This window comes from Trichogramma pretiosum, unplaced genomic scaffold, assembly GCF_000599845.2.
Source record: "Trichogramma pretiosum strain Unisexual culture from Peru unplaced genomic scaffold, Tpre_2.0 scaffold3, whole genome shotgun sequence".
In the NCBI taxonomy this organism is placed as follows: Eukaryota; Metazoa; Arthropoda; class Insecta; order Hymenoptera; family Trichogrammatidae; genus Trichogramma; species Trichogramma pretiosum.
The window spans coordinates 4889672-4908020 of NW_019641698.1; the positions used below are offsets into that span (position 1 = coordinate 4889672).

General features: G+C 40.2%; 2 protein-coding genes across 5 annotated transcripts in view; one reads left to right on the forward strand and one right to left on the reverse strand.

Moving 5' to 3' along the window:
* Positions 1-527: 527 nt before the first annotated feature.
* Positions 528-1801, reverse strand: LOC106650898. Its single transcript, XM_014369154.2, has 3 exons — positions 1622-1801; positions 1345-1504; positions 528-877 (listed from the first exon to the last, which is right to left on the reverse strand). The coding sequence occupies exons 1-3, from the start codon at positions 1751-1753 to the stop codon at positions 723-725; spliced, it is 447 nt and encodes a 148-aa protein (XP_014224640.1). The 5' UTR covers positions 1754-1801; the 3' UTR covers positions 528-722.
* Positions 1802-7364: 5563 nt separating this feature from the next.
* Positions 7365-18349, forward strand: part of LOC106650778 — a 30517-nt gene continuing 19532 nt past the window's right edge. For 3 of the 4 annotated variants that reach the window (XM_023462339.1, XM_023462342.1, XM_023462343.1), the window contains exons 1-4: positions 10434-11047; positions 14403-14548; positions 15821-15993; positions 17941-18105. In XM_023462339.1, the coding sequence (XP_023318107.1) occupies positions 14404-14548; positions 15821-15993; positions 17941-18105 (483 nt within the window). In that variant the 5' untranslated portion in view covers positions 10434-11047; position 14403. Of the gene's footprint in view, positions 8247-10433; positions 11048-14402; positions 14549-15820; positions 15994-17940; positions 18106-18349 lie in introns of those variants that run through there. The other variant, XM_023462340.1, reaches the window with a different exon arrangement.

Genomic DNA, 18349 nt, shown 5'->3' on the forward strand with positions numbered 1-18349 from the left:
TCGAGACTGAAATTTGAATACCTTTTGGCAATGTGCGCGCGTGAAACGGGCAATTTGATCAGTTGGCTCGGGAAAAGCGTCGAGAATTAGGGGGGAGACAAGAATTTGCCGCACAACTTCACACCGTTCTCCAACAAAAAAAAAGATAACAGTTCGCTTTGTTTATTTCCTCTCTGGCATGTAGGTATGTGCGGCAGGGCTTTTTTCAGTTTAGTTAATTGCCTTGAATTTTCTCTTGCTCTGGAGGTTATGAATTCCTGGTTATAAGCACGCTTACTTCCTTTGAAATTCGTCGATTCATTTTTTGTTTTACAGTTTTACGGACGATTGACTTTCATGTCTTTTTTGTTGTCTCGATCGTTCGCTCTGAGTACATGACCATCTAATCCATTTACTTCATGCAATTTTCTCTGTCTATTAAAAGCTTTTAAAAACATATTTTTAGAAAACAATTGTTATCAAGTTAGGGAAAAAATTTTTTATTAAAACGATGGATCGTAAAATATTTGATACTTTCATTCACTATTTTTTAATATAACCACAAAGTTAACTATTTTGAACATCATGCTTTTTGTTTTATTACAAAATACATATATCAATGGACCATTTTAAAAACTTTATTATCCAGTACATTAAAAATGTATATTGTCTTGCCTCTGGAAAATAAATTACATTTCCGAGGCAATTTAACTCAAAAATATAAGTTTGAGCATAATTTAATTTTAATGAGCAGCGACTAAGAGCCAAAGTTGAGATTTGCTGCTCGGAGGTACTCGTACGTTGAAACTAATCTTGGAATGTCCTAAACTGTAGGGCTCGTCGCAACCCACTGCATAGCTGTTTCTTTCGTTCGTCGCGCTCAAGAAGTGTATTTTCCCTAGAAAATTTTACCAATTTGTATACGCACACATTATATACATTCATGGTAACGTTCAATGTTTAGTCGATAAAGTTATTTCTCAGCTTGCGAATTATGGTTTACGATAAACATTAAAAAGTTCAAGATTGTGCAAAACTCTGAGACTGCGTTTGCACAGTCGAGACTTTTTAATTGGCGCTTAACTCAAAAGTGCAACACTCGGAGTACGCTCGAAATTTTAAATTTAATTTCGAGTTCTTTCTTTTTCAAGTATATGTGGCACACTCGATTTTAAATTAAAAAAAAAAAAAAATTAAATTCAGAAGCACCGACGTTTTAAAATGTATTTTCCCTATCTCACGCGAGCGATAGTATATCGAAATGCACACTTTATCGTTCTTTCAGAATTTCCATGCATTCCTCGGTGGTATTATTCTATCGCGAGCGTTTTATTCAGACAGATGATGAAAAGTAGCGATAAGTACCTCTCTCGACGTTCAATGAGATGGTAGTGCTGTAAACTTGATTCGTCGGATTGGCTATATCCACCGAGCGACGGAACACGGTCTCATCCGCAAGACGATCCCCGATCACCAAGTCTCCGATGAATCTGTACTCCCTGACGTTGGCTCGAAGACTCCCAGCCTTTTTTTGCGCGCGAGGCAATCGCGAAGAAAGAAGCGTCAAGTTCGTTATTAATAATGATCGGCTAAATTGACACAGAGCCACAGTGGGTTAATGAAGTTTTTGTGGAACACTCACCGGCTCGTCCTTAACGACATCCTCTTCCGTCAAGAATATGTTTTCCGTCTTGGTCTTGGTCACGTCGAAGGCCTCCACCAAGCCCGTAAGCAGAACGAACGCGCCCAAAGCCACTAATGTGTAACGAGGCATTGTCTATAGTTCTGTAAATGCGTATTATTCAGTTGCGCCTGTGACTAAGTCGAGATGCGCACAAAAATCCGCGATAGCGCTTGCCTGGCTTTATACGACCCAGCTTATCTCTGTCTCTCTCTATTCTTCGTTTTTTTTTTTTATTGACTCCCTCTTCTGTTTTGTATGCCAGTACACTCGATCGCGTATGTGTCAACGCCACGACAACGGGGCCCGTATCGCCTTGACGAAGACTCGTAAGTTAAATTCGAAAAAGCGGGCCTGCCACTCCACATCGCATATATCCTAGCGAAATATAAAAGAGCTCGCGCGCGTACAGAGAGGTACGTGCGAAAAAGCCGAACAACAAAAAACCCGGATGTCGATCGCTGTTACGCAGGTACGTACAGAGCTGTTATCTCATCATACGAGCTCACGTATTAGAGAGAGAGCCCATCGCTATGCAAGCGGCGTGTGCATATATCGACTCCGCGTGCCGAATTTCGACAAGCTCTTGGATAAGCGAGGGCTTTCCAATGCGAATCTTCGGTGCCAACAACGACAACAACACAACGTCGCTGTCACGCGCTGTATTTCGCCTCCGACGAGGTATATGGAAATACCATATTTGTCAAGGCACACGCACAATTGCGTAAATACACGACGTAAAAGCGAAATATAAATACTCGCGTCGACAATTATATTATTATTATTAAACGTATATTTCGAGCGCATTTTACGTACATACGAGAAGTGTACTACATCGTTCCGGAGCTCAACTCAATTTTCAACTTTTGTCGCGCAGAGTACGCATCTGTATAGCTGGTAATGTTTCAACCACAATCTCAATCTAATTGGAGCTCGATTTTACCGACGCTACATGTAATACATATATTTATACGTCAAGACAATGCAGTGCGCGCAGCTGCAGGTGCGTCTCGGGACGCGATATGGCTCGGCAACAGCTTATAAAATGAATAAAAGCCATACAGAGCTATATGGGCGCACATAAAACATTTATTTCGAGGATGTGGAGACGAAAAAAAGGATCGACGAGGCTTTTCCATGGCTGGCAGAATAAATCGAGTTACGGGCGCTTTCTCGTCTCGCCGCGCATTCGCACATACATATATATATATATATATATATATATGAGCAATTCTCTAAATGAAACGCATTTTTGGAGGTAGAATCGCGGCAAATTTTTTTTTCAACCTACGCGAATACGGACCCCCGGGAAATGTTTCTGGGGGTCCTAGGAACATGTAACCACGTAGGAACCATTGAAATTTCAATAGTGCTTACTTTTATAGCTACTTTTGTGATTTAGAGGACGAAAAATCATGTTTTCTCGTAAATGCGGCTAGTTACTCAATTTGTAAGTAACTGAAAAAGTGTGTAAACTCATTTAAAAATAATAACTGGCTACTGTGTTCGATAGGAAATTTTCTCAGCTTTTCAATGGTGGTATCAGATTTTTCGATAAGTCGCACATTCACCGAATAAATTGCCATCATACATGCCAAGCTAAATATCTCGAAAAACTCGGTACGGAATAAGTGATCTTTGAGGTTTACTTTTGATTTTTCCTTGTGAAAATGAAATATATCGGAAAATCTGACTGCACCATGAGAAAGCTGAGGAAGTTTTCTATCGAAATCATATATTCATTTATTTTTTCAGTGGAATTACGAGCTAGTTTTGATTGTAGCGAGCCGAAAACCTCGCGACCGCGCTGAATACAGCTCGGAAACAGAAAACAGCGAACAAAGTAAAAGAACCTCCCTTGTATAACATTGTAATGCGACTCAAACAATAAATGAAGATATGCTTTCGATGGAAAATTTCCTCAGCTTTCCGATGGCAATATCAGATTTTCCGAAATATTCAATTTTCATGAGAAAAATCCACAAATAAACCAAAAAATTCACTTATTCCGTAACGAGTTTTTCGAGATATTTAGCTTGGCATGTTTGATGGCGATTTTCTCGATAAATGTGCGACTTATCGGAAAATCTGATACCACCATTGGAAAGCTGAGAAAATTTCCTATCGAACACAGTAGCCAGTTATTTTTTTTAGATGAGTTTTGATACTTTTTCAGCGAGTTAGAAATTGAGTAATTAGCCGTATTTACGAGAAAACATGATTTTTCGTCCTCTAAATCACAAAAGTAGCTATAAAAATAAGCACTATTGAAATTTCAATGGTTCCTACGTGGTTACATGTTCCTAGGACCCCCAAAAACATTTCCCGGGGGTCCGTATCCGCGTAGGTTGAAAAAAAAATTTGCCGCGATTCTACCTCCAAAAATGCGTTTCATTTAGAGAATTGCTCATATATATATGGATACGCGTTATACCTATCCGAACGCGCCAGCATCCGATCTATGGCACTCAGGACTCGCATGTATACGTGCTCGAATCTATATTCCACCGAGTACCCGTATATAAGCGTTGGCTAATGGCACACGCGCGCACGCTTATACACATAAGCGCGTGCGAGCTTACGGCTGCGCGCGAAAATCTTTATATCGCCGCTGTTTATGAAAATCCTTTCTCGTGGATCTCGTGATCCGAATAAAAAGGCGCGCATCGCCTCTATACCCTTTTTGGCCCTCGAGATTTCACGCGATAACATAATTGCCGCGTCGATCGATCTTTGCGAGCATCAGCAAGAAGCCATGGAGCAAGCGTTGATTTTTCGGCCACTTGAGCACGCCTCGTGCTTCCAGCATATAGCTGTGTGTACGTATACACAGATAAACAAGCCTCGGGGCATCGTGCAACTACGACAATTTTCTTTTCTACAGCTGCTGCTACTAGTACACACGAGCTTGCTCTTTTTCTCGGGTCTACGTGCATATAAGCGTGCGTTTATATCAGCCCCGAAGCCCTGCCAGACGATCTAGCGAAAGCCTTTTTTTCTCTGCTTCGCAACTCCTTCCCATATGCTTGGGAATAGCTAGCTACAGCAGTAGCTTTATGAAATAAAGATGTTCTCGAAATGTTTGTTCGTACGTATATATCTATGTGCGAGTGAGTGAGTGGAAAGAGTGAAAGGAGTATATAACGCCAGAAGGGCCGTCGTGATGTAGTTCGACGAAGCCGACTGAAGATGCGGCGTGTCATCGTCGTCGCGCGCAGCGTGGAGTTTGCGAGCTGGAGCTTTAAAGCTGACCCCGTTTTGAGGCTTTTGTATCTGCCTCTATCTCTCTCACTCTCTCTCTCTCTCTCTATCTCTCTCTTTCTCGACGTCGAAGTTGAGGCAGTCTCTGATGACTACATAAGACTCTATATACCACTCGCAAAATTCATCCTGCAGTACACGGAACTGCACCGCGCGCCGCGTGCCAGACAGTATAAAGAGCGATACGATCGAAACTTTATATGTGTGCCATTATGGAAATTTAATATGAAGCCGAGCTTTGTCTCGAGCTTTTTACTTGTTGTTTCGATGAGTTGCTCGTAATACGCGAGCTCCCGGAATTTGCCCTCAAAAATGTTTTTCGATGCTATGTGGGATCGTTACCCGAATTTCTGTAACGCAGCTGTAGTCGACACATGATTTGCTGTTTTTTTATATTTTCATCTCTTACACTGAAAACTGTTTTCAATTGATGCACGCGCGGTCAAAAAACCTACGAAATCGAATACTTTGCGCGTTATTGAATGAAAAAAAAGGTGATTTATGGTTTCGCTCTAGTGTATCAGTTGCATTTTCTTGAATAGATGCGAGAATTTTATTTTTAGATATCGAGTACTGCAGGCATCAGCGACTTTACTACATTTCCAACAGTTTCCTCGTATATAAATTTAGCCGTACACATATACGAATGGAACATTTTTAGATCTTTCTCACTCACACTTACAGGTAAACCTGCACATCGACAATACTACGTGCTATAAATAAACATGGAATTAAGATATCGTCGCTCGCGCTCAACCGTTATCAGTTCGCAGCATGTTTTCATTCGAGCCATACATTTTCGCTGCGGCGCGTATGCATGCAGGATCACGCTAATGTGCATCGGCATTCGCGCGCAGTGGCCGTCGCGCCTGCAGTGTAACGAGCTGACGGCTTTTTTCAGTGGGACCTATACAGCACAGAATACGCGTGGCTGATAGCGCACGCCTCTTCGAAAGATCGACAATATGGGTGTTTGGTAAACAAATAGGTCAGAATATAGAGAGCGTTATCGTATTTACCAGCGCCTGGATGTTAGATTATTCAAATACGTGTAAAGTATTTACAATTTCTATTGATGCGTGCGTTGCAACGACCAACGATGGAACTACAGTTTAGCGTTTATGCGTCGATTTGCGATTTCAATTTTCTCGCCGCGTGTACGAAATTCGATGGAAAGGGCACATTTTAATCGGATCCGTGGCTCTCTGTATAGAGTTACTACACGCTTGCGCGCGCTGAACATATTACAAAAATTGTATAATACACTTGTAGGTAAATTCGTATAATAGCTGTGGGAGCGTCGCGGTGTCGTGTAAAGAGAAATGAAAATTTTTCACGCGCCCGCTATAGTATAATACGTAATGTGCACGATCTGTTGCGCTCGTGAAAAAGTTAATCCAAAAAGTAAATGTATGTGTGTGTGCTCGCGCGCGAGATGAAGTTTCTCATTTCATCAACATTCCGAGCGAGAGAGGGATATTAGTAAAAAAAAAAAAAAATGAAAAAAAATGTAAAATAAAAAAAATGGTCGTAGTTGAAAGAAATATATACCATCCTGGTCTTTTTCATATATCTCGAAATTTCTCTTACAAAAAAGTTACTCATAAAACACGCAAGCAGAGAGAGGCTATGCAGCGAGGGAGGGTGCGGAGGAAAGGCATACAGAGTCGCCCCCGCTCCGTCGACTAAAGCCCTCGTAATGAAAACTCATTCATATCGCGCGCTTACGGAGTTTAGGTTTAAAGGCAAACGCCGGTGTCACTGTATAACTATCCGACGTTCTTTTTTCCTCGAGACGTGAGTAAATTTTTCCTGTCACTTATCGTCTCCGTCGTCGTCTCCGTCGGCCAGCGCACGGTATAAGCGCAATCGACCAATTCATCATCGCGCAGCTCTTTATTACGTACACGCGAGGCCCCTTCGTCGCTCGTATAATGCTACGTAACAGGACGAAGAGGGACGGCCCTCGTGCTTCCGCTCAAGGAGTCCTACCCTCCTGTTTCTAAAGCCGAAAGAGCATCGAACATCCCACTTAATACTTGCCTCTCTCTCTCTGGCACACAAGCCGCAACTACTACGTATACGTATGTGTATATAAGTTGAGCCGCGTCTGCATTTAGCCAAGTTCAATTGCCTAGCCCCGCGCGCTTATACGTGTATAGGTGCGCGCATACACGAGCCGACGCGAGCACACGGCAGAGGAAGAAACGCAACAGTTGCGTGGGGGGCGCCGCGCGCACAGGCACCCACACACCCTCGCACACACACGCACACACACACACACCTACACATACACATGCGCCGGAGGGTAGGTGCATGCACTGCACATCGTCGGTGCACAGTTCGAGCGGGGGCGAGTACGGGCGGGTGGGTAGAAGCAGCGGCGGGTAGGTAACCGACAACTGACGCGCGCCGCGAGCTCACAGTGCCGTGTAAGCCGCACTCCGTGGCGCGAGTATATCTGCCTCGAGTGCGATTGCCCCCGCGACGAGTCGCGATGTTCTCCCCGAGTGGTGACTAGTAGTAGTAGTAGTAGCCGTTATTCATTGATATACATCTTTCGCTGCTTCTTCGTGCCGAGGGACACCCTCGTCGTGTATCGCACACATAATATCAATGTCTCGTAGATAGATGCTTATCGGTAGTGTCGGCTCGACACAACACACGTTGCTTTGCGCGAGTGCGTGAGTGAGTGAGCGAGCGAACGAATTCGAGTTTTATAGTTTGTGCGATGTGAGCGCCGACCGGCGCGGAAGTACCTGCTATTATTATAGTGTGCGTGGGCCATTATTGCTGAGTGCGAATTTTTTCGGTGCACCAACGGTGAGCCGCTGCTCGCACACGCGACGCGCTTCAACGAGCACTCAGACAGCCGCTCGTATATGGCCATACTATAACGTGTGTTCGGTCGATCTCTTTCTCTCTACGTCGCGATTTCGCTGCAGGCGTGTGTGTGAGCGTATGTGTCAGAGCGAAAGAGTGTGTGTGGCCAATCCTGAGGCTACATAAGTGCAGCTGCTAATTTACCCGTGAAACGGTGAAAAGTAAAAAAAAAACACGCCACATGTCACAATAATGAGCGATGCAATCTGTAGAAATAAACATATTTCTCGTGATTAGAAATCGCCAAAAACTGTCGTGAGCCAGGGTTACACTAGCTATTTCTTTCTCACGAGAACAGGTGTTTACTTTCTCCGAGTGTATCTTTAACACGAACGGATTTTGATTGATGTTTGTCACCGAGATGAAATTTTTCTTTATGTACCGCTTTGGTTTCATCGTTCACCCAAGATCTAGCTGAATTTAATTAGTCCACTTAATAAAAGTATGGGTTTTTTAAGTGATTTACAAATTATAAGCTCTGATTTTTTATGTGTTTTTTTTTTATTACAAACTGATCAATGTAACGAGCGAACGCAATTATTAACTAAAATGAACTATAAAGCAATAGCGTCAATCAAATATTTTATTTAAGGGAAGGGCAAAGCCAGGCCAAAAATCGAATTTTCAATCCCTTTAAAGGAATAAGCGCTTTAATTTATCTCGCAGAAAACACTTACCCTTCCGACAAAAGACTCTTTTTTTTCAAAAAAGCTGCAGAGATTAAGAAGAAAACACTTTTCTTTCTCGTTAATTGTTAATTCCGTGCGCGAAAAAAGGTAACGATTGTGTTTACAACTTGTTGTAAAAATTAATTTTTATGCTCATGAGGAAGTGCCAACTTGCCTCGTTGATAACGAATGCGAGAGCGACGATTGTCGTTTGTGCAGCATAAAAAGGCACCAGTTAAGACGATGCAATTCCTAATAAAAAAGACAAGGATTATCATAAAATCCTTGTTTTTTCCTTTGGCTCTAGTTCTCAGCCGTACATTATTGTGAATAAATGATTGCATCTGCATGAGCTACATTTACTTTTCTACAAATAAAAACGTGATCTGTTCGTTCTTTTTTTGTTTTAAAGACTTTTAAAATAGATTAAATTTGTTTTGAAAGTTTCACCATTGTAAATACGTAAACTACATTTATACGAAGTCCAATCGGATTTTCCATTCTTTTTTGCGTACCATAGTCGATAAGAGATATATTCGTCGATAGCCCCTGCAAAGCGAAAGCCCCCATATAGGTTTCTCGTTATTTTAGTCTTGATTAGAAATATTTGATTTGAACCCATTTAAGGTTTTGGGAAATAAAAAACGTCAACAAAAAAAGGAAAGAAAAATCGAATTTTCAATTAGATTTGCTCAGTGATGCATGATGCGCTAGAGCTGGACTATGCACACGTAGAGAAACAGCAGCAGCAGTTCCCGTATCAGTCAAGACAACAAGCAAGCAGCGGGCAGGAAATACACGCCTTGCTGCATTTACAAATACAAGCCCAAGTCCGTAGAGCAATGGCACTTAGTGCGTTGTAGCATTGGCGCGTTTGTAATAGGACGGGGGCACGAATGTTGACCGGACAAGTAATTAATTTGAAGAATTCATTAGAGAGCACCAGGGCGTGCTTGGAATACCATCTCAACGCGCCGCCGCTGCCGCTGCTGCTGCTACCGCTCCGGCAAGGGTAGATGGAGAGAAAAAATAGCATCCCTTCGTGTGCAACGGACACGCGCGCTTTATAAGTTCGCGTAATTCGAGAGCTTCTTTTTCTTCGTCTTTTTTTCGCCCGGGAACGTTCACTAACTCATTCCTGGCGTGCCAGCTAGCTGTTTCCAATTATATAGCCTAGGCCGGGGGTATAAACATTTAGCTCGGATGATTTTTAAGACCACTTTTAAAACGTCGCCAAGTTTTCCGTCACTTTCAAAGCCTTTAATTCCATCGTCCAAGATCGACGGCCGCGCTAATCGGTTTAGACGTATCCCACCTGCACGCGAGAGCCTCTCCTCCATTCGAAGTTAATTTCAATTTAAACTTTTTATAAACCTTAACCGACCGATACTTGAATTTTTTTCTCGACGACTTCCGCAAGATTTCTTGCGCATACATTTTAAGGGTACTTTTTCGTGGAGCGCTTGGAAATTTTATAGTGAGAAGTCCTGGAAATGTAGGAAAAAATTTAACTGAGCAAAAAACAGCGAAATATGGGAAGGAAACTAGTGCGAGAGAAAAATCTTAAATTTCAAACTCGTTGAAGCTAAATTAACGGTCTAAAGAGTCTAGCAAGTAAAAGAAATTGTGTATATAGACACCGTGCCCGTGATTACATTTTCACTTTCAAAAAGAAAAAGCTAAAAACACCCTTGGTTTAGCACGACAATGTTGGACAAAAAAAAAAGATTCTATAAGTTAGATTATACGCAGTTTCATTATATTATCTCGCAAATGAGCTCGTAATAATCCATAGAATTCCCCCGCGTATTTCCAATGTTTTATTTTTGCAAAAAACTCGAGCTTCACGTTATCAAAAAATCTCTTTTGTACGTTAAAAATTTAAATGAAACTTGACATTATATAATGAATATAAATCAGATTTTCTTATGTACATAAATGTGCTATTGATGGAAAAAATGATAAAAATTCGTAACATTAAGCTGGAATATTAAATTCGTACTTTACCCTGTAGCTAGATGCCACAAATGAGAAATCAATAAGGCATTAATGACTGAGTAATTGGCCCTCAGAGAAGATTCTCTAAGGAGTATTTTCAATAAATAATAGGGCATTATATAGTTGTCCACAAAAAGAATCAATTCAAATCCAAGAACGAATAAGTCTATTCGAAAGTGAAAATCAAACATCAATCAATATCTATTTCGGACTTTTGAAAAAGTTGTCACGAGTGATCGATATTTTTTTCGAATTTACAAGGTTATTCAAACGATTACTAGACTGCAATCCCCAACGATTCGTGGCAAACTACGTGCCACCCCTAAAAAAAACTGTGTATGCAAAAAAGAAAAATTCTGCCTGTGATATGGTGAAGGAAGCCGTACGATGCAACTACTGACCTTGAACTCACTTTTGATGTTCGACTTGGTCTTCCTGTTTTTTCTCTTTCTTGTCGGCGTCTCTTGTCTGGCCTACTATTTGCCGGGCTCACGGTTGCCGCATGCGATCGCCCCCTACGAAATCATCCAGTCAAGAACGGCTCCGCGCGCCAACGCGCCCATCGACGATGTTTAAGGTTGGTCACTACTTTATACGTCAATTTTGTACATGTATCACATTATATATGTATATCGCGCAAATGAATGCAATAACTAACATCGATATTTCAATTTATTAACGAATACGAGAGCCCAGCGACTCTGGAGATCAGTGTGTATCATTGCAACGAATAATAAATTCTCTCCCAGCGGCAATCATATGCGATTATGTATTTTGTCCATTCTACTCGTTGCGCTGCAGATTATCGTACAAATGTTGATATCACGATACTCGCAAATTAAAATACAATGCATCTAGATAGTGGCCATCATTATACGAAAATATAGAATGATTGAACGGTTATACAGGGTGCGACAAAAGTATGGAAACCCCTGGAAATATCGCAGAATATTCGTTAAAAAAAAATCAAAAACCCTATATCCGACGTATTTTTCGACGAGGAATCCGATGGTGACCTTGAATTTGACCTTGGACGTAACCTTGAAGCCCCAGCGACCCAAAAATCGATTTTTGAATAGGAAACCCCCATTTTTTATTGCAGATTTGGAAAGAGCGCAAAATTTCACGAAAAAACATGTATTTTGTTTTTTTTTTTTAATGATATTTTTAGATGTGCAGCGCTTGATATAAAAAATACGTCAAAAATGAAAATATTGGTCGGAAACCCTTGGAAATATCGCAGAATATTAGTTTAAAAAAAATCAAAGACCCCATATCCGACGTATTTTTCGACAAGGAATCCGATGGTGACCTTGAATTTGACCTTGGACGTAACCTTGTAGCCCCAGTGACCCAAAAATGAATTTTTCAAATGGATACCCCCATTTTTATTGCCGATTTGGAAAGAGCGGGAAGTTTTACGTTAAAAAATGTATTTTGTAACTTGTTTCTAAGATCCTTCGTTGGGCAAAAAATTATATCCACGTACGTTGCATGCGTACTACTTTCTCACTTGTTTTGAATCTAAATACGGATACATCATAAGGGAAAATAATTTGATCTACCATTAATACTTTGATTCATTTTAATCTTTTTAATGTTAAATTTAAAATTAAAAATTTTATTTAAAAAATTAATTTTAATGTCAACAATTTCAATAGCTTGAATAACTAAAGCTTTATAATAAAATTTAAACATAAAACTGAAAATCTTCAATTAACATTTTTATGGAAAAAATACACCATCTCATTTTGCTTCGTGTGATATCTGACTGACTTTTCAAGGCAAGAGACTTGTGTAATTCTGTCGATATAAATCTCATTCATAGCATTCTTTGTATAAAATACTAATTCTTATCTATTGCTTACAAAAGTTCCATCGTACATTTTTTCTCAAACCTTAAAATTTTAAAATGTTTCATTTGACGGAAAGGGAAAGAATTAGCTTGCTAATGATGAGAGGTTGGGGAAATATGAAAAGATCGTATAATAACGTTACCGCTCTTTTCAACGCGCATTTCCGTAACAATAACGGCCCTCCTCCTCTTTCGAAATCGTCGGTCTCAAAAACCTTGAGACGATTCGAGGAAACAGGATCTGTTAAAGACCGTGTCAGGCCTGGAAGGCCAGCAACAATGACCACAGATGACAGATCATTGGATGTGATCCTGTCATTTGTTGAAAACCCCCATCAATCGACTCGATCTGCGGCACTGGAACAAGGAACCAGTGATATGACAGTACGGAGAATATTAAAAATTAACAAGTTCCATCCGTACAAAGTCACTCTCGTTCACGAACTGAACGAGGACGATCCAGATCGTCGCGTTGAGTTCTGTGAAAGGATGATGAATATGTTGGTCACAGATCCTTTACTTTTGGGTAATATTGTGTTTTCTGATGAGGCCACGTTCCAAATAAATGGCAATGTCAACAGACAAAATTGCCGTTATTGGTCCGATACCAACCCTCATTGGATAAGAGAAGATAAAACACAATATCCCCAAAAATTAAATGTATGGGCGGGAATAGTAGATGACCAAATAATAGGACCCTTTTTTATCGATGGAAATTTAAATGCTGAAAAATACGAGCAAATGTTGCGGAATGATATCTGCCCAGCCATAAGAGCTGTGAAAGGTGATAATTATGATAATACTTGGTTCCAGCAAGATGGTGCTCCAGCTCATTACGGTCGTAACGTCAGGAATTTCCTTGATGAAGAATTTTTTGATAGATGGATAGGTAGACGAGGTGCAGTAGAATGGCCAGCGAGATCTCCGGACTTAACGCCTTTAGACTTTTTTTTGTGGGGTTATTTGAAAGATAAAATCTATCAAACAAAACCAGAAAGTCTTGAGGAGTTAAGACGGAGAATAACTCAACAAACTGAAGCTATTCCACGAGAAATGGTTCGAAATGCTGTACATTCATTTTACAATAGACTTGGTTATTGCCAAGAAGTGAATGGACAGCATTTCGAGCATTTGTTGTAAGTGAAAGGCACGGGGAACTCACTTAAAAAAAGCACCCCAAAGTGAGAGGCACGGGGAACTCACTTTAAAAAAGCACCCCAAAGTGAGAGGCAAGGGGAACTCACTTTAAAAAAACACCCCAAAGTGAGAGGCAAGGGGAACTCACTTAAAAAAAGCACCCCAAAGGGAACAGAAACCTTTACGTCCACGTCGTTGTTCCTGGGTTGCGCTAAAAAAGGATTGGCGTTCGTATTTCAACACACGGTATAAAAAACTATCGCTGGGGCTACAAGGTTACGTCCAAGGTCAAATTCAAGGTCACCATCGGATTCCTTGTCGAAAAATACGTCGGATATGGGGTCTTTGATTTTTTTTAAACTAATATTCTGCGATATTTCCAAGGGTTTCCGACCAATATTTTCATTTTTGACGTATTTTTTATATCAAGCGCTGCACCTCTAAAAATATCATTAAAAAAAAAAAACAAAATACATGTTTTTTCGTAAAATTTTGCGCTCTTTCCAAATCTGCAATAAAAAATGGGGGTTTCCTATTCAAAAATCGATTTTTGGGTCGCTGGGGCTTCAAGGTTACGTCCAAAGTCAAATTCAAGGTCACCATCGGATTCCTCGTCGAAAAATACGTCGGATATAGGGTTTTTGATTTTTTTTTAACGAATATTCTGCGATATTTCCAGGGGTTTCCATACTTTTGTCGCACCCTGTATGTAGCAAGTGCATTGTGTTGTAGGGTCTGTGCGTCTGACCCATTAACGTGTATTACTACTTAATTTTTAACTACGATTGTTCCAACAATCATATGTTTATGGTACAAACTTACGTTTTAAAAACTGTAATTAGTATGCTATTTCCATATTTTCATAGAAGATATACAATTATTTCAATATTAATTCAGAATTCAAAATGAGATTGAGTCAATTCATTCGTGTGTTTCGCAGTATGCCAATGAAGACCCCTGGCGGCGCCGAATTAGAGGTCGTTGTGGGAGACGTCCTTGCATTACGCGGAACAGGATTGGCAGCAGCCGAGACATGGGCGTTATTATGCCAGGCTGCCCAGGCCCTCCAAGATCTTTTTTTATCAAGTAAGTATAAGAATTATCATTCATGTCTAAAGTCCTTTGACTGAATCGAAAAAAGAATGGTAAAGTTACTAAGAACAAAGTCAAAATGAATATAAGATTTAAATACGAGTAACAAATTGCGGTTGCAAAAAAGTTATATTAGATATGAAAATTTTATAAATATAATACAAGTCTCTGCTGCAACGTATAATAGACTTGTCAACTCAGAATATAACGGGATGATTTGAATGAAGAATCTAATCAAGAAACAAATAATCCAACAAAAAATATTTTTTTAGATTTTCGTTAGTAACTAAATTAACAACCAAAAAATAGTTTCTAGCCCATAAATTCTTTCAACTTTTTTCAAAATTATTTATCGATCTTTTTTAACATAGATTTGAAATACGTTGCATTGAATGGAATCCATGGTCGATGGAATGCACCATCGATCTCCCCTTTAAATTTCAATAAATTTAAGAGAAATAAATTGGTCGAAGAAATTGAATACAAAACATTGATACGTTTAACCACATTATCTCTGAAACAGTTTGAATTTGTTAACCGAAATTTACTTAATTTTCTGTTCCTATTAAGATATAAGCTCTTTAATTTGAATCGGAATTTTATTGTAAGCAATACACAGTGAATTTCAGTATGGAAAATAAAAAAAAAAGAAAAGAAAAACATACGCACGAGCTTTATCTGAACGCGGAAAAATGTGTTTCTATGCAGGGGTAATATGAATTTTTTACTCCGTAGCCATTAAAAACACACACTACTGGTTTTTTTGAAAAAAAAAATACATGGTAGACCAGCAACTGGTCAAATTATTTTTCTTAAAAAGATGTTATGTTCAAAAATAAATCGGAGAAGATGTAACAAATTCGCTTGACTTTCAAAACGCTATTTCAGTGGCACCATTTCGTGGCACAAATCGTACTTTTTTTCATGAGATGTAATAATAAAAAACTTTTCAAACGAGAAAATATAATAGACACACTGATTACACTTTTTTCATCATTCTTACAAACTTGAGTGCAGTAAAATGTAAGTGTAATGCAAATTGCACTTTAAGCATAAAATATTTTGAGCCGGACGAATTTAATCATCAATTAACTGATACAGTTTTTCAATTAACAAAATAAATGAAAAATTTGTTTATTTTACGTTTGTTGGCTTCTATCATATTTACTTTGTGAACAGTAGAAATTCATTTGAAACAACACCAATGTAAAAAACAAAATTGAAATCTTCATGTAATATATCGAGAGTGTATTCAACCTTTTGCAGATGGAGGAGTCGTAGGTGATTCTCGAGCCGAGCCGTTGGTTACTCCACACACTCTTGAGCTGACGGCTCAAGGAAGAGTAAAGCTACTTCAAGCTGCTCCCGATACAGCAAGAGCATACTTGCCACCTGAATACCGACCAGGACGTATTTATTCAGACACTGATTCAGAAAAGGTATGTAAAAACTTCACTTTCAAGCTTTCCAAGTTTTTGCAAATTTATGCTTTTCGGTAAATTTTTTCATTTAAACATCTCAGTCAGATGGAAACGTTATAAAACCTTCTACGTAAATTCACAAACACTCGACTAAAACGAAATAATTTAGAGTTCATAAAAAAATTAAAAATTGTTCATACTCATAAAACGAGGACATTTTTTCATTAGAATATTTCAATAGCGATGATTCTTTGTGATAACAAGTTTACTATTTTTAATAAAATATCAGTGTGTAATTCTTGAGCGATAGTTGCAATCTCTAGGAAATCTCGGAAAAGTAATTTGAAACGTTTCCTATCAATTCTTCAGCCAATATCAATTAGTCTTTAAAGTTTCGATCTCTCCACTCGCGAGAGCAGTATCTTCCCGTCAATTGGTCGTCCCGCCCTAAAGTCTATGGGTAATTCTCTTCGCTGAATTTCCCCTAACTTTACACATTCGCGCGCTATAACCCACCGAGCCATTTCTATCGGGACTCAATCATCGGCCAATCAACATGGGAATAGCACTCAATAGCAATGACTTAACGACATTGCGCGCGCTGAAGAACTATACGAACGAAACACATAGAGAGATACAATATTGCTTATAAACTGTAAGGATGAAACGAAATTTCCAAGCTCCGTCAAGACAAGGCTGAGCACGTTCATGCGAGATGTTAGCTTTGAGAGTTTCAGTCTGCATGAGCTTTGAGTGAATTACACGCGGGCTTTAAATTATCGGCACGCGTGCGCGATAAATAACTTTTTTCCTACGAATAGCTGCTTGCAATTAAGAAACAGCTAATTTCAGAACTTTAAAATTAATTTTAGAACAAATGACAGGACTTGAATTAATCTTCAATTGTAAAACTTTCGCTTAACTGAGTTTACACATTACATTTAAGCAGCTGAGTGGAAAAAGTATTACAGCAACGCTCGTTGAACTTATCCGACCCAAATGGGAGTATAAGCGTCATTTTAGCGATGATCACCCGCTTGATCCCCCGTGTCAAAATATAAAAAAGTGCCGCGTTCGTATAAAATACCGAAAGCAAAACTGCAAATTCGCATCGTTGGTATATCGATTAGCTTGTAGCTGTAGCGGTGTGCAATGCCGCCCGAGTATCTCGGTGAATGATACCCAAGTGTAAGGTGGGGCGCGATCGTGGATTTACAAAAAGCGCCGCAGCAGTACGTGTGCATCGCGATACGTAAGGAATAAACTCGGTCACGCCACTCGACGCTCCTTCAGCGCTCGCGATATTGTGTGCTTCATTAATTAGCAGCAGCTCGTATATATGCGATAATCGCGTCAGCTCGTTTATTAGTGCACCTTATATCGCGCATCGACGTCTTCTCCCTTCATCTTTTCATCATTCTCAATTCCGCGTATATATTCACAAGCCGATGTGCGTTTGAGTACTCGAATTTCAGCGGATTAATTATTAACACCATTGTGATCAAGGGTGGAAAAGAGTGTAAAGCGGAGGGCAAACTCGAAGTTTGCGAATTATAGTTTTGGTTCGGCTCGATCGATTAAGCATGCGTATACTCTCTAGCACAGGGTGTACGTGTTGTGCTGTGCGCCGCGTGAAATTCGTGCGAGCCGATAATCAGCTCATGGTACGTTGAAAAGTCGGCGAAAGTAAGTTTTCTCATGAAGTATGGAGTATTATCCGCGTTACGCGTACGCCCGAGTGCGTCAGTGAATTGAAAACAGGTTAATATTCTTTATATGTGTAGCTGTCGATCGAAAATCATTATAATCCTCATCACGACTTGACGCGGACGTCATATATGGAAAACTCACTCGAGCGCTCGTGTCCTTTATTAGCTTTCCACACGTTACACATATCGCGCAGCTCGCATATGCATTCAACGTGAAAACGCCTCTAACGCTCGTCTCTCATTGTCTTGTTCGCAGATGTGGATGTATTCGCTGGGCCGAGCCCTGCTGGACACGACGCCCAGAGCCACCGCACTGACGGGGACCGTTTCCGTCTCGCCCTCGTCGGCGCTGCAGTCCGTGCTGGCCGCCATGACCGAGCCGGATCCTCAGAGGCGCGCATCCCTCATGAATCTCCTCGATGTAAGTACCATTATATAACATATATAAATTTGTGTAACGCTCCACCGCAACGTACACGTAATTCCAGGGAGCGCGTGCGGTATGATATGCTCGCCAGCTGAGAGAGAGAGAGAGAGAGAGAAATTTCTCGAGTGTGTTTGGATAGAGCTGCTCTCGGCGTTGCAAGCTCGCAAGCTGAAAGCGAAGGAAAAGCTTTGTGATTCAAGCGCGTAACACGTACAAAAGTAGCGAGGCTTTTACACAG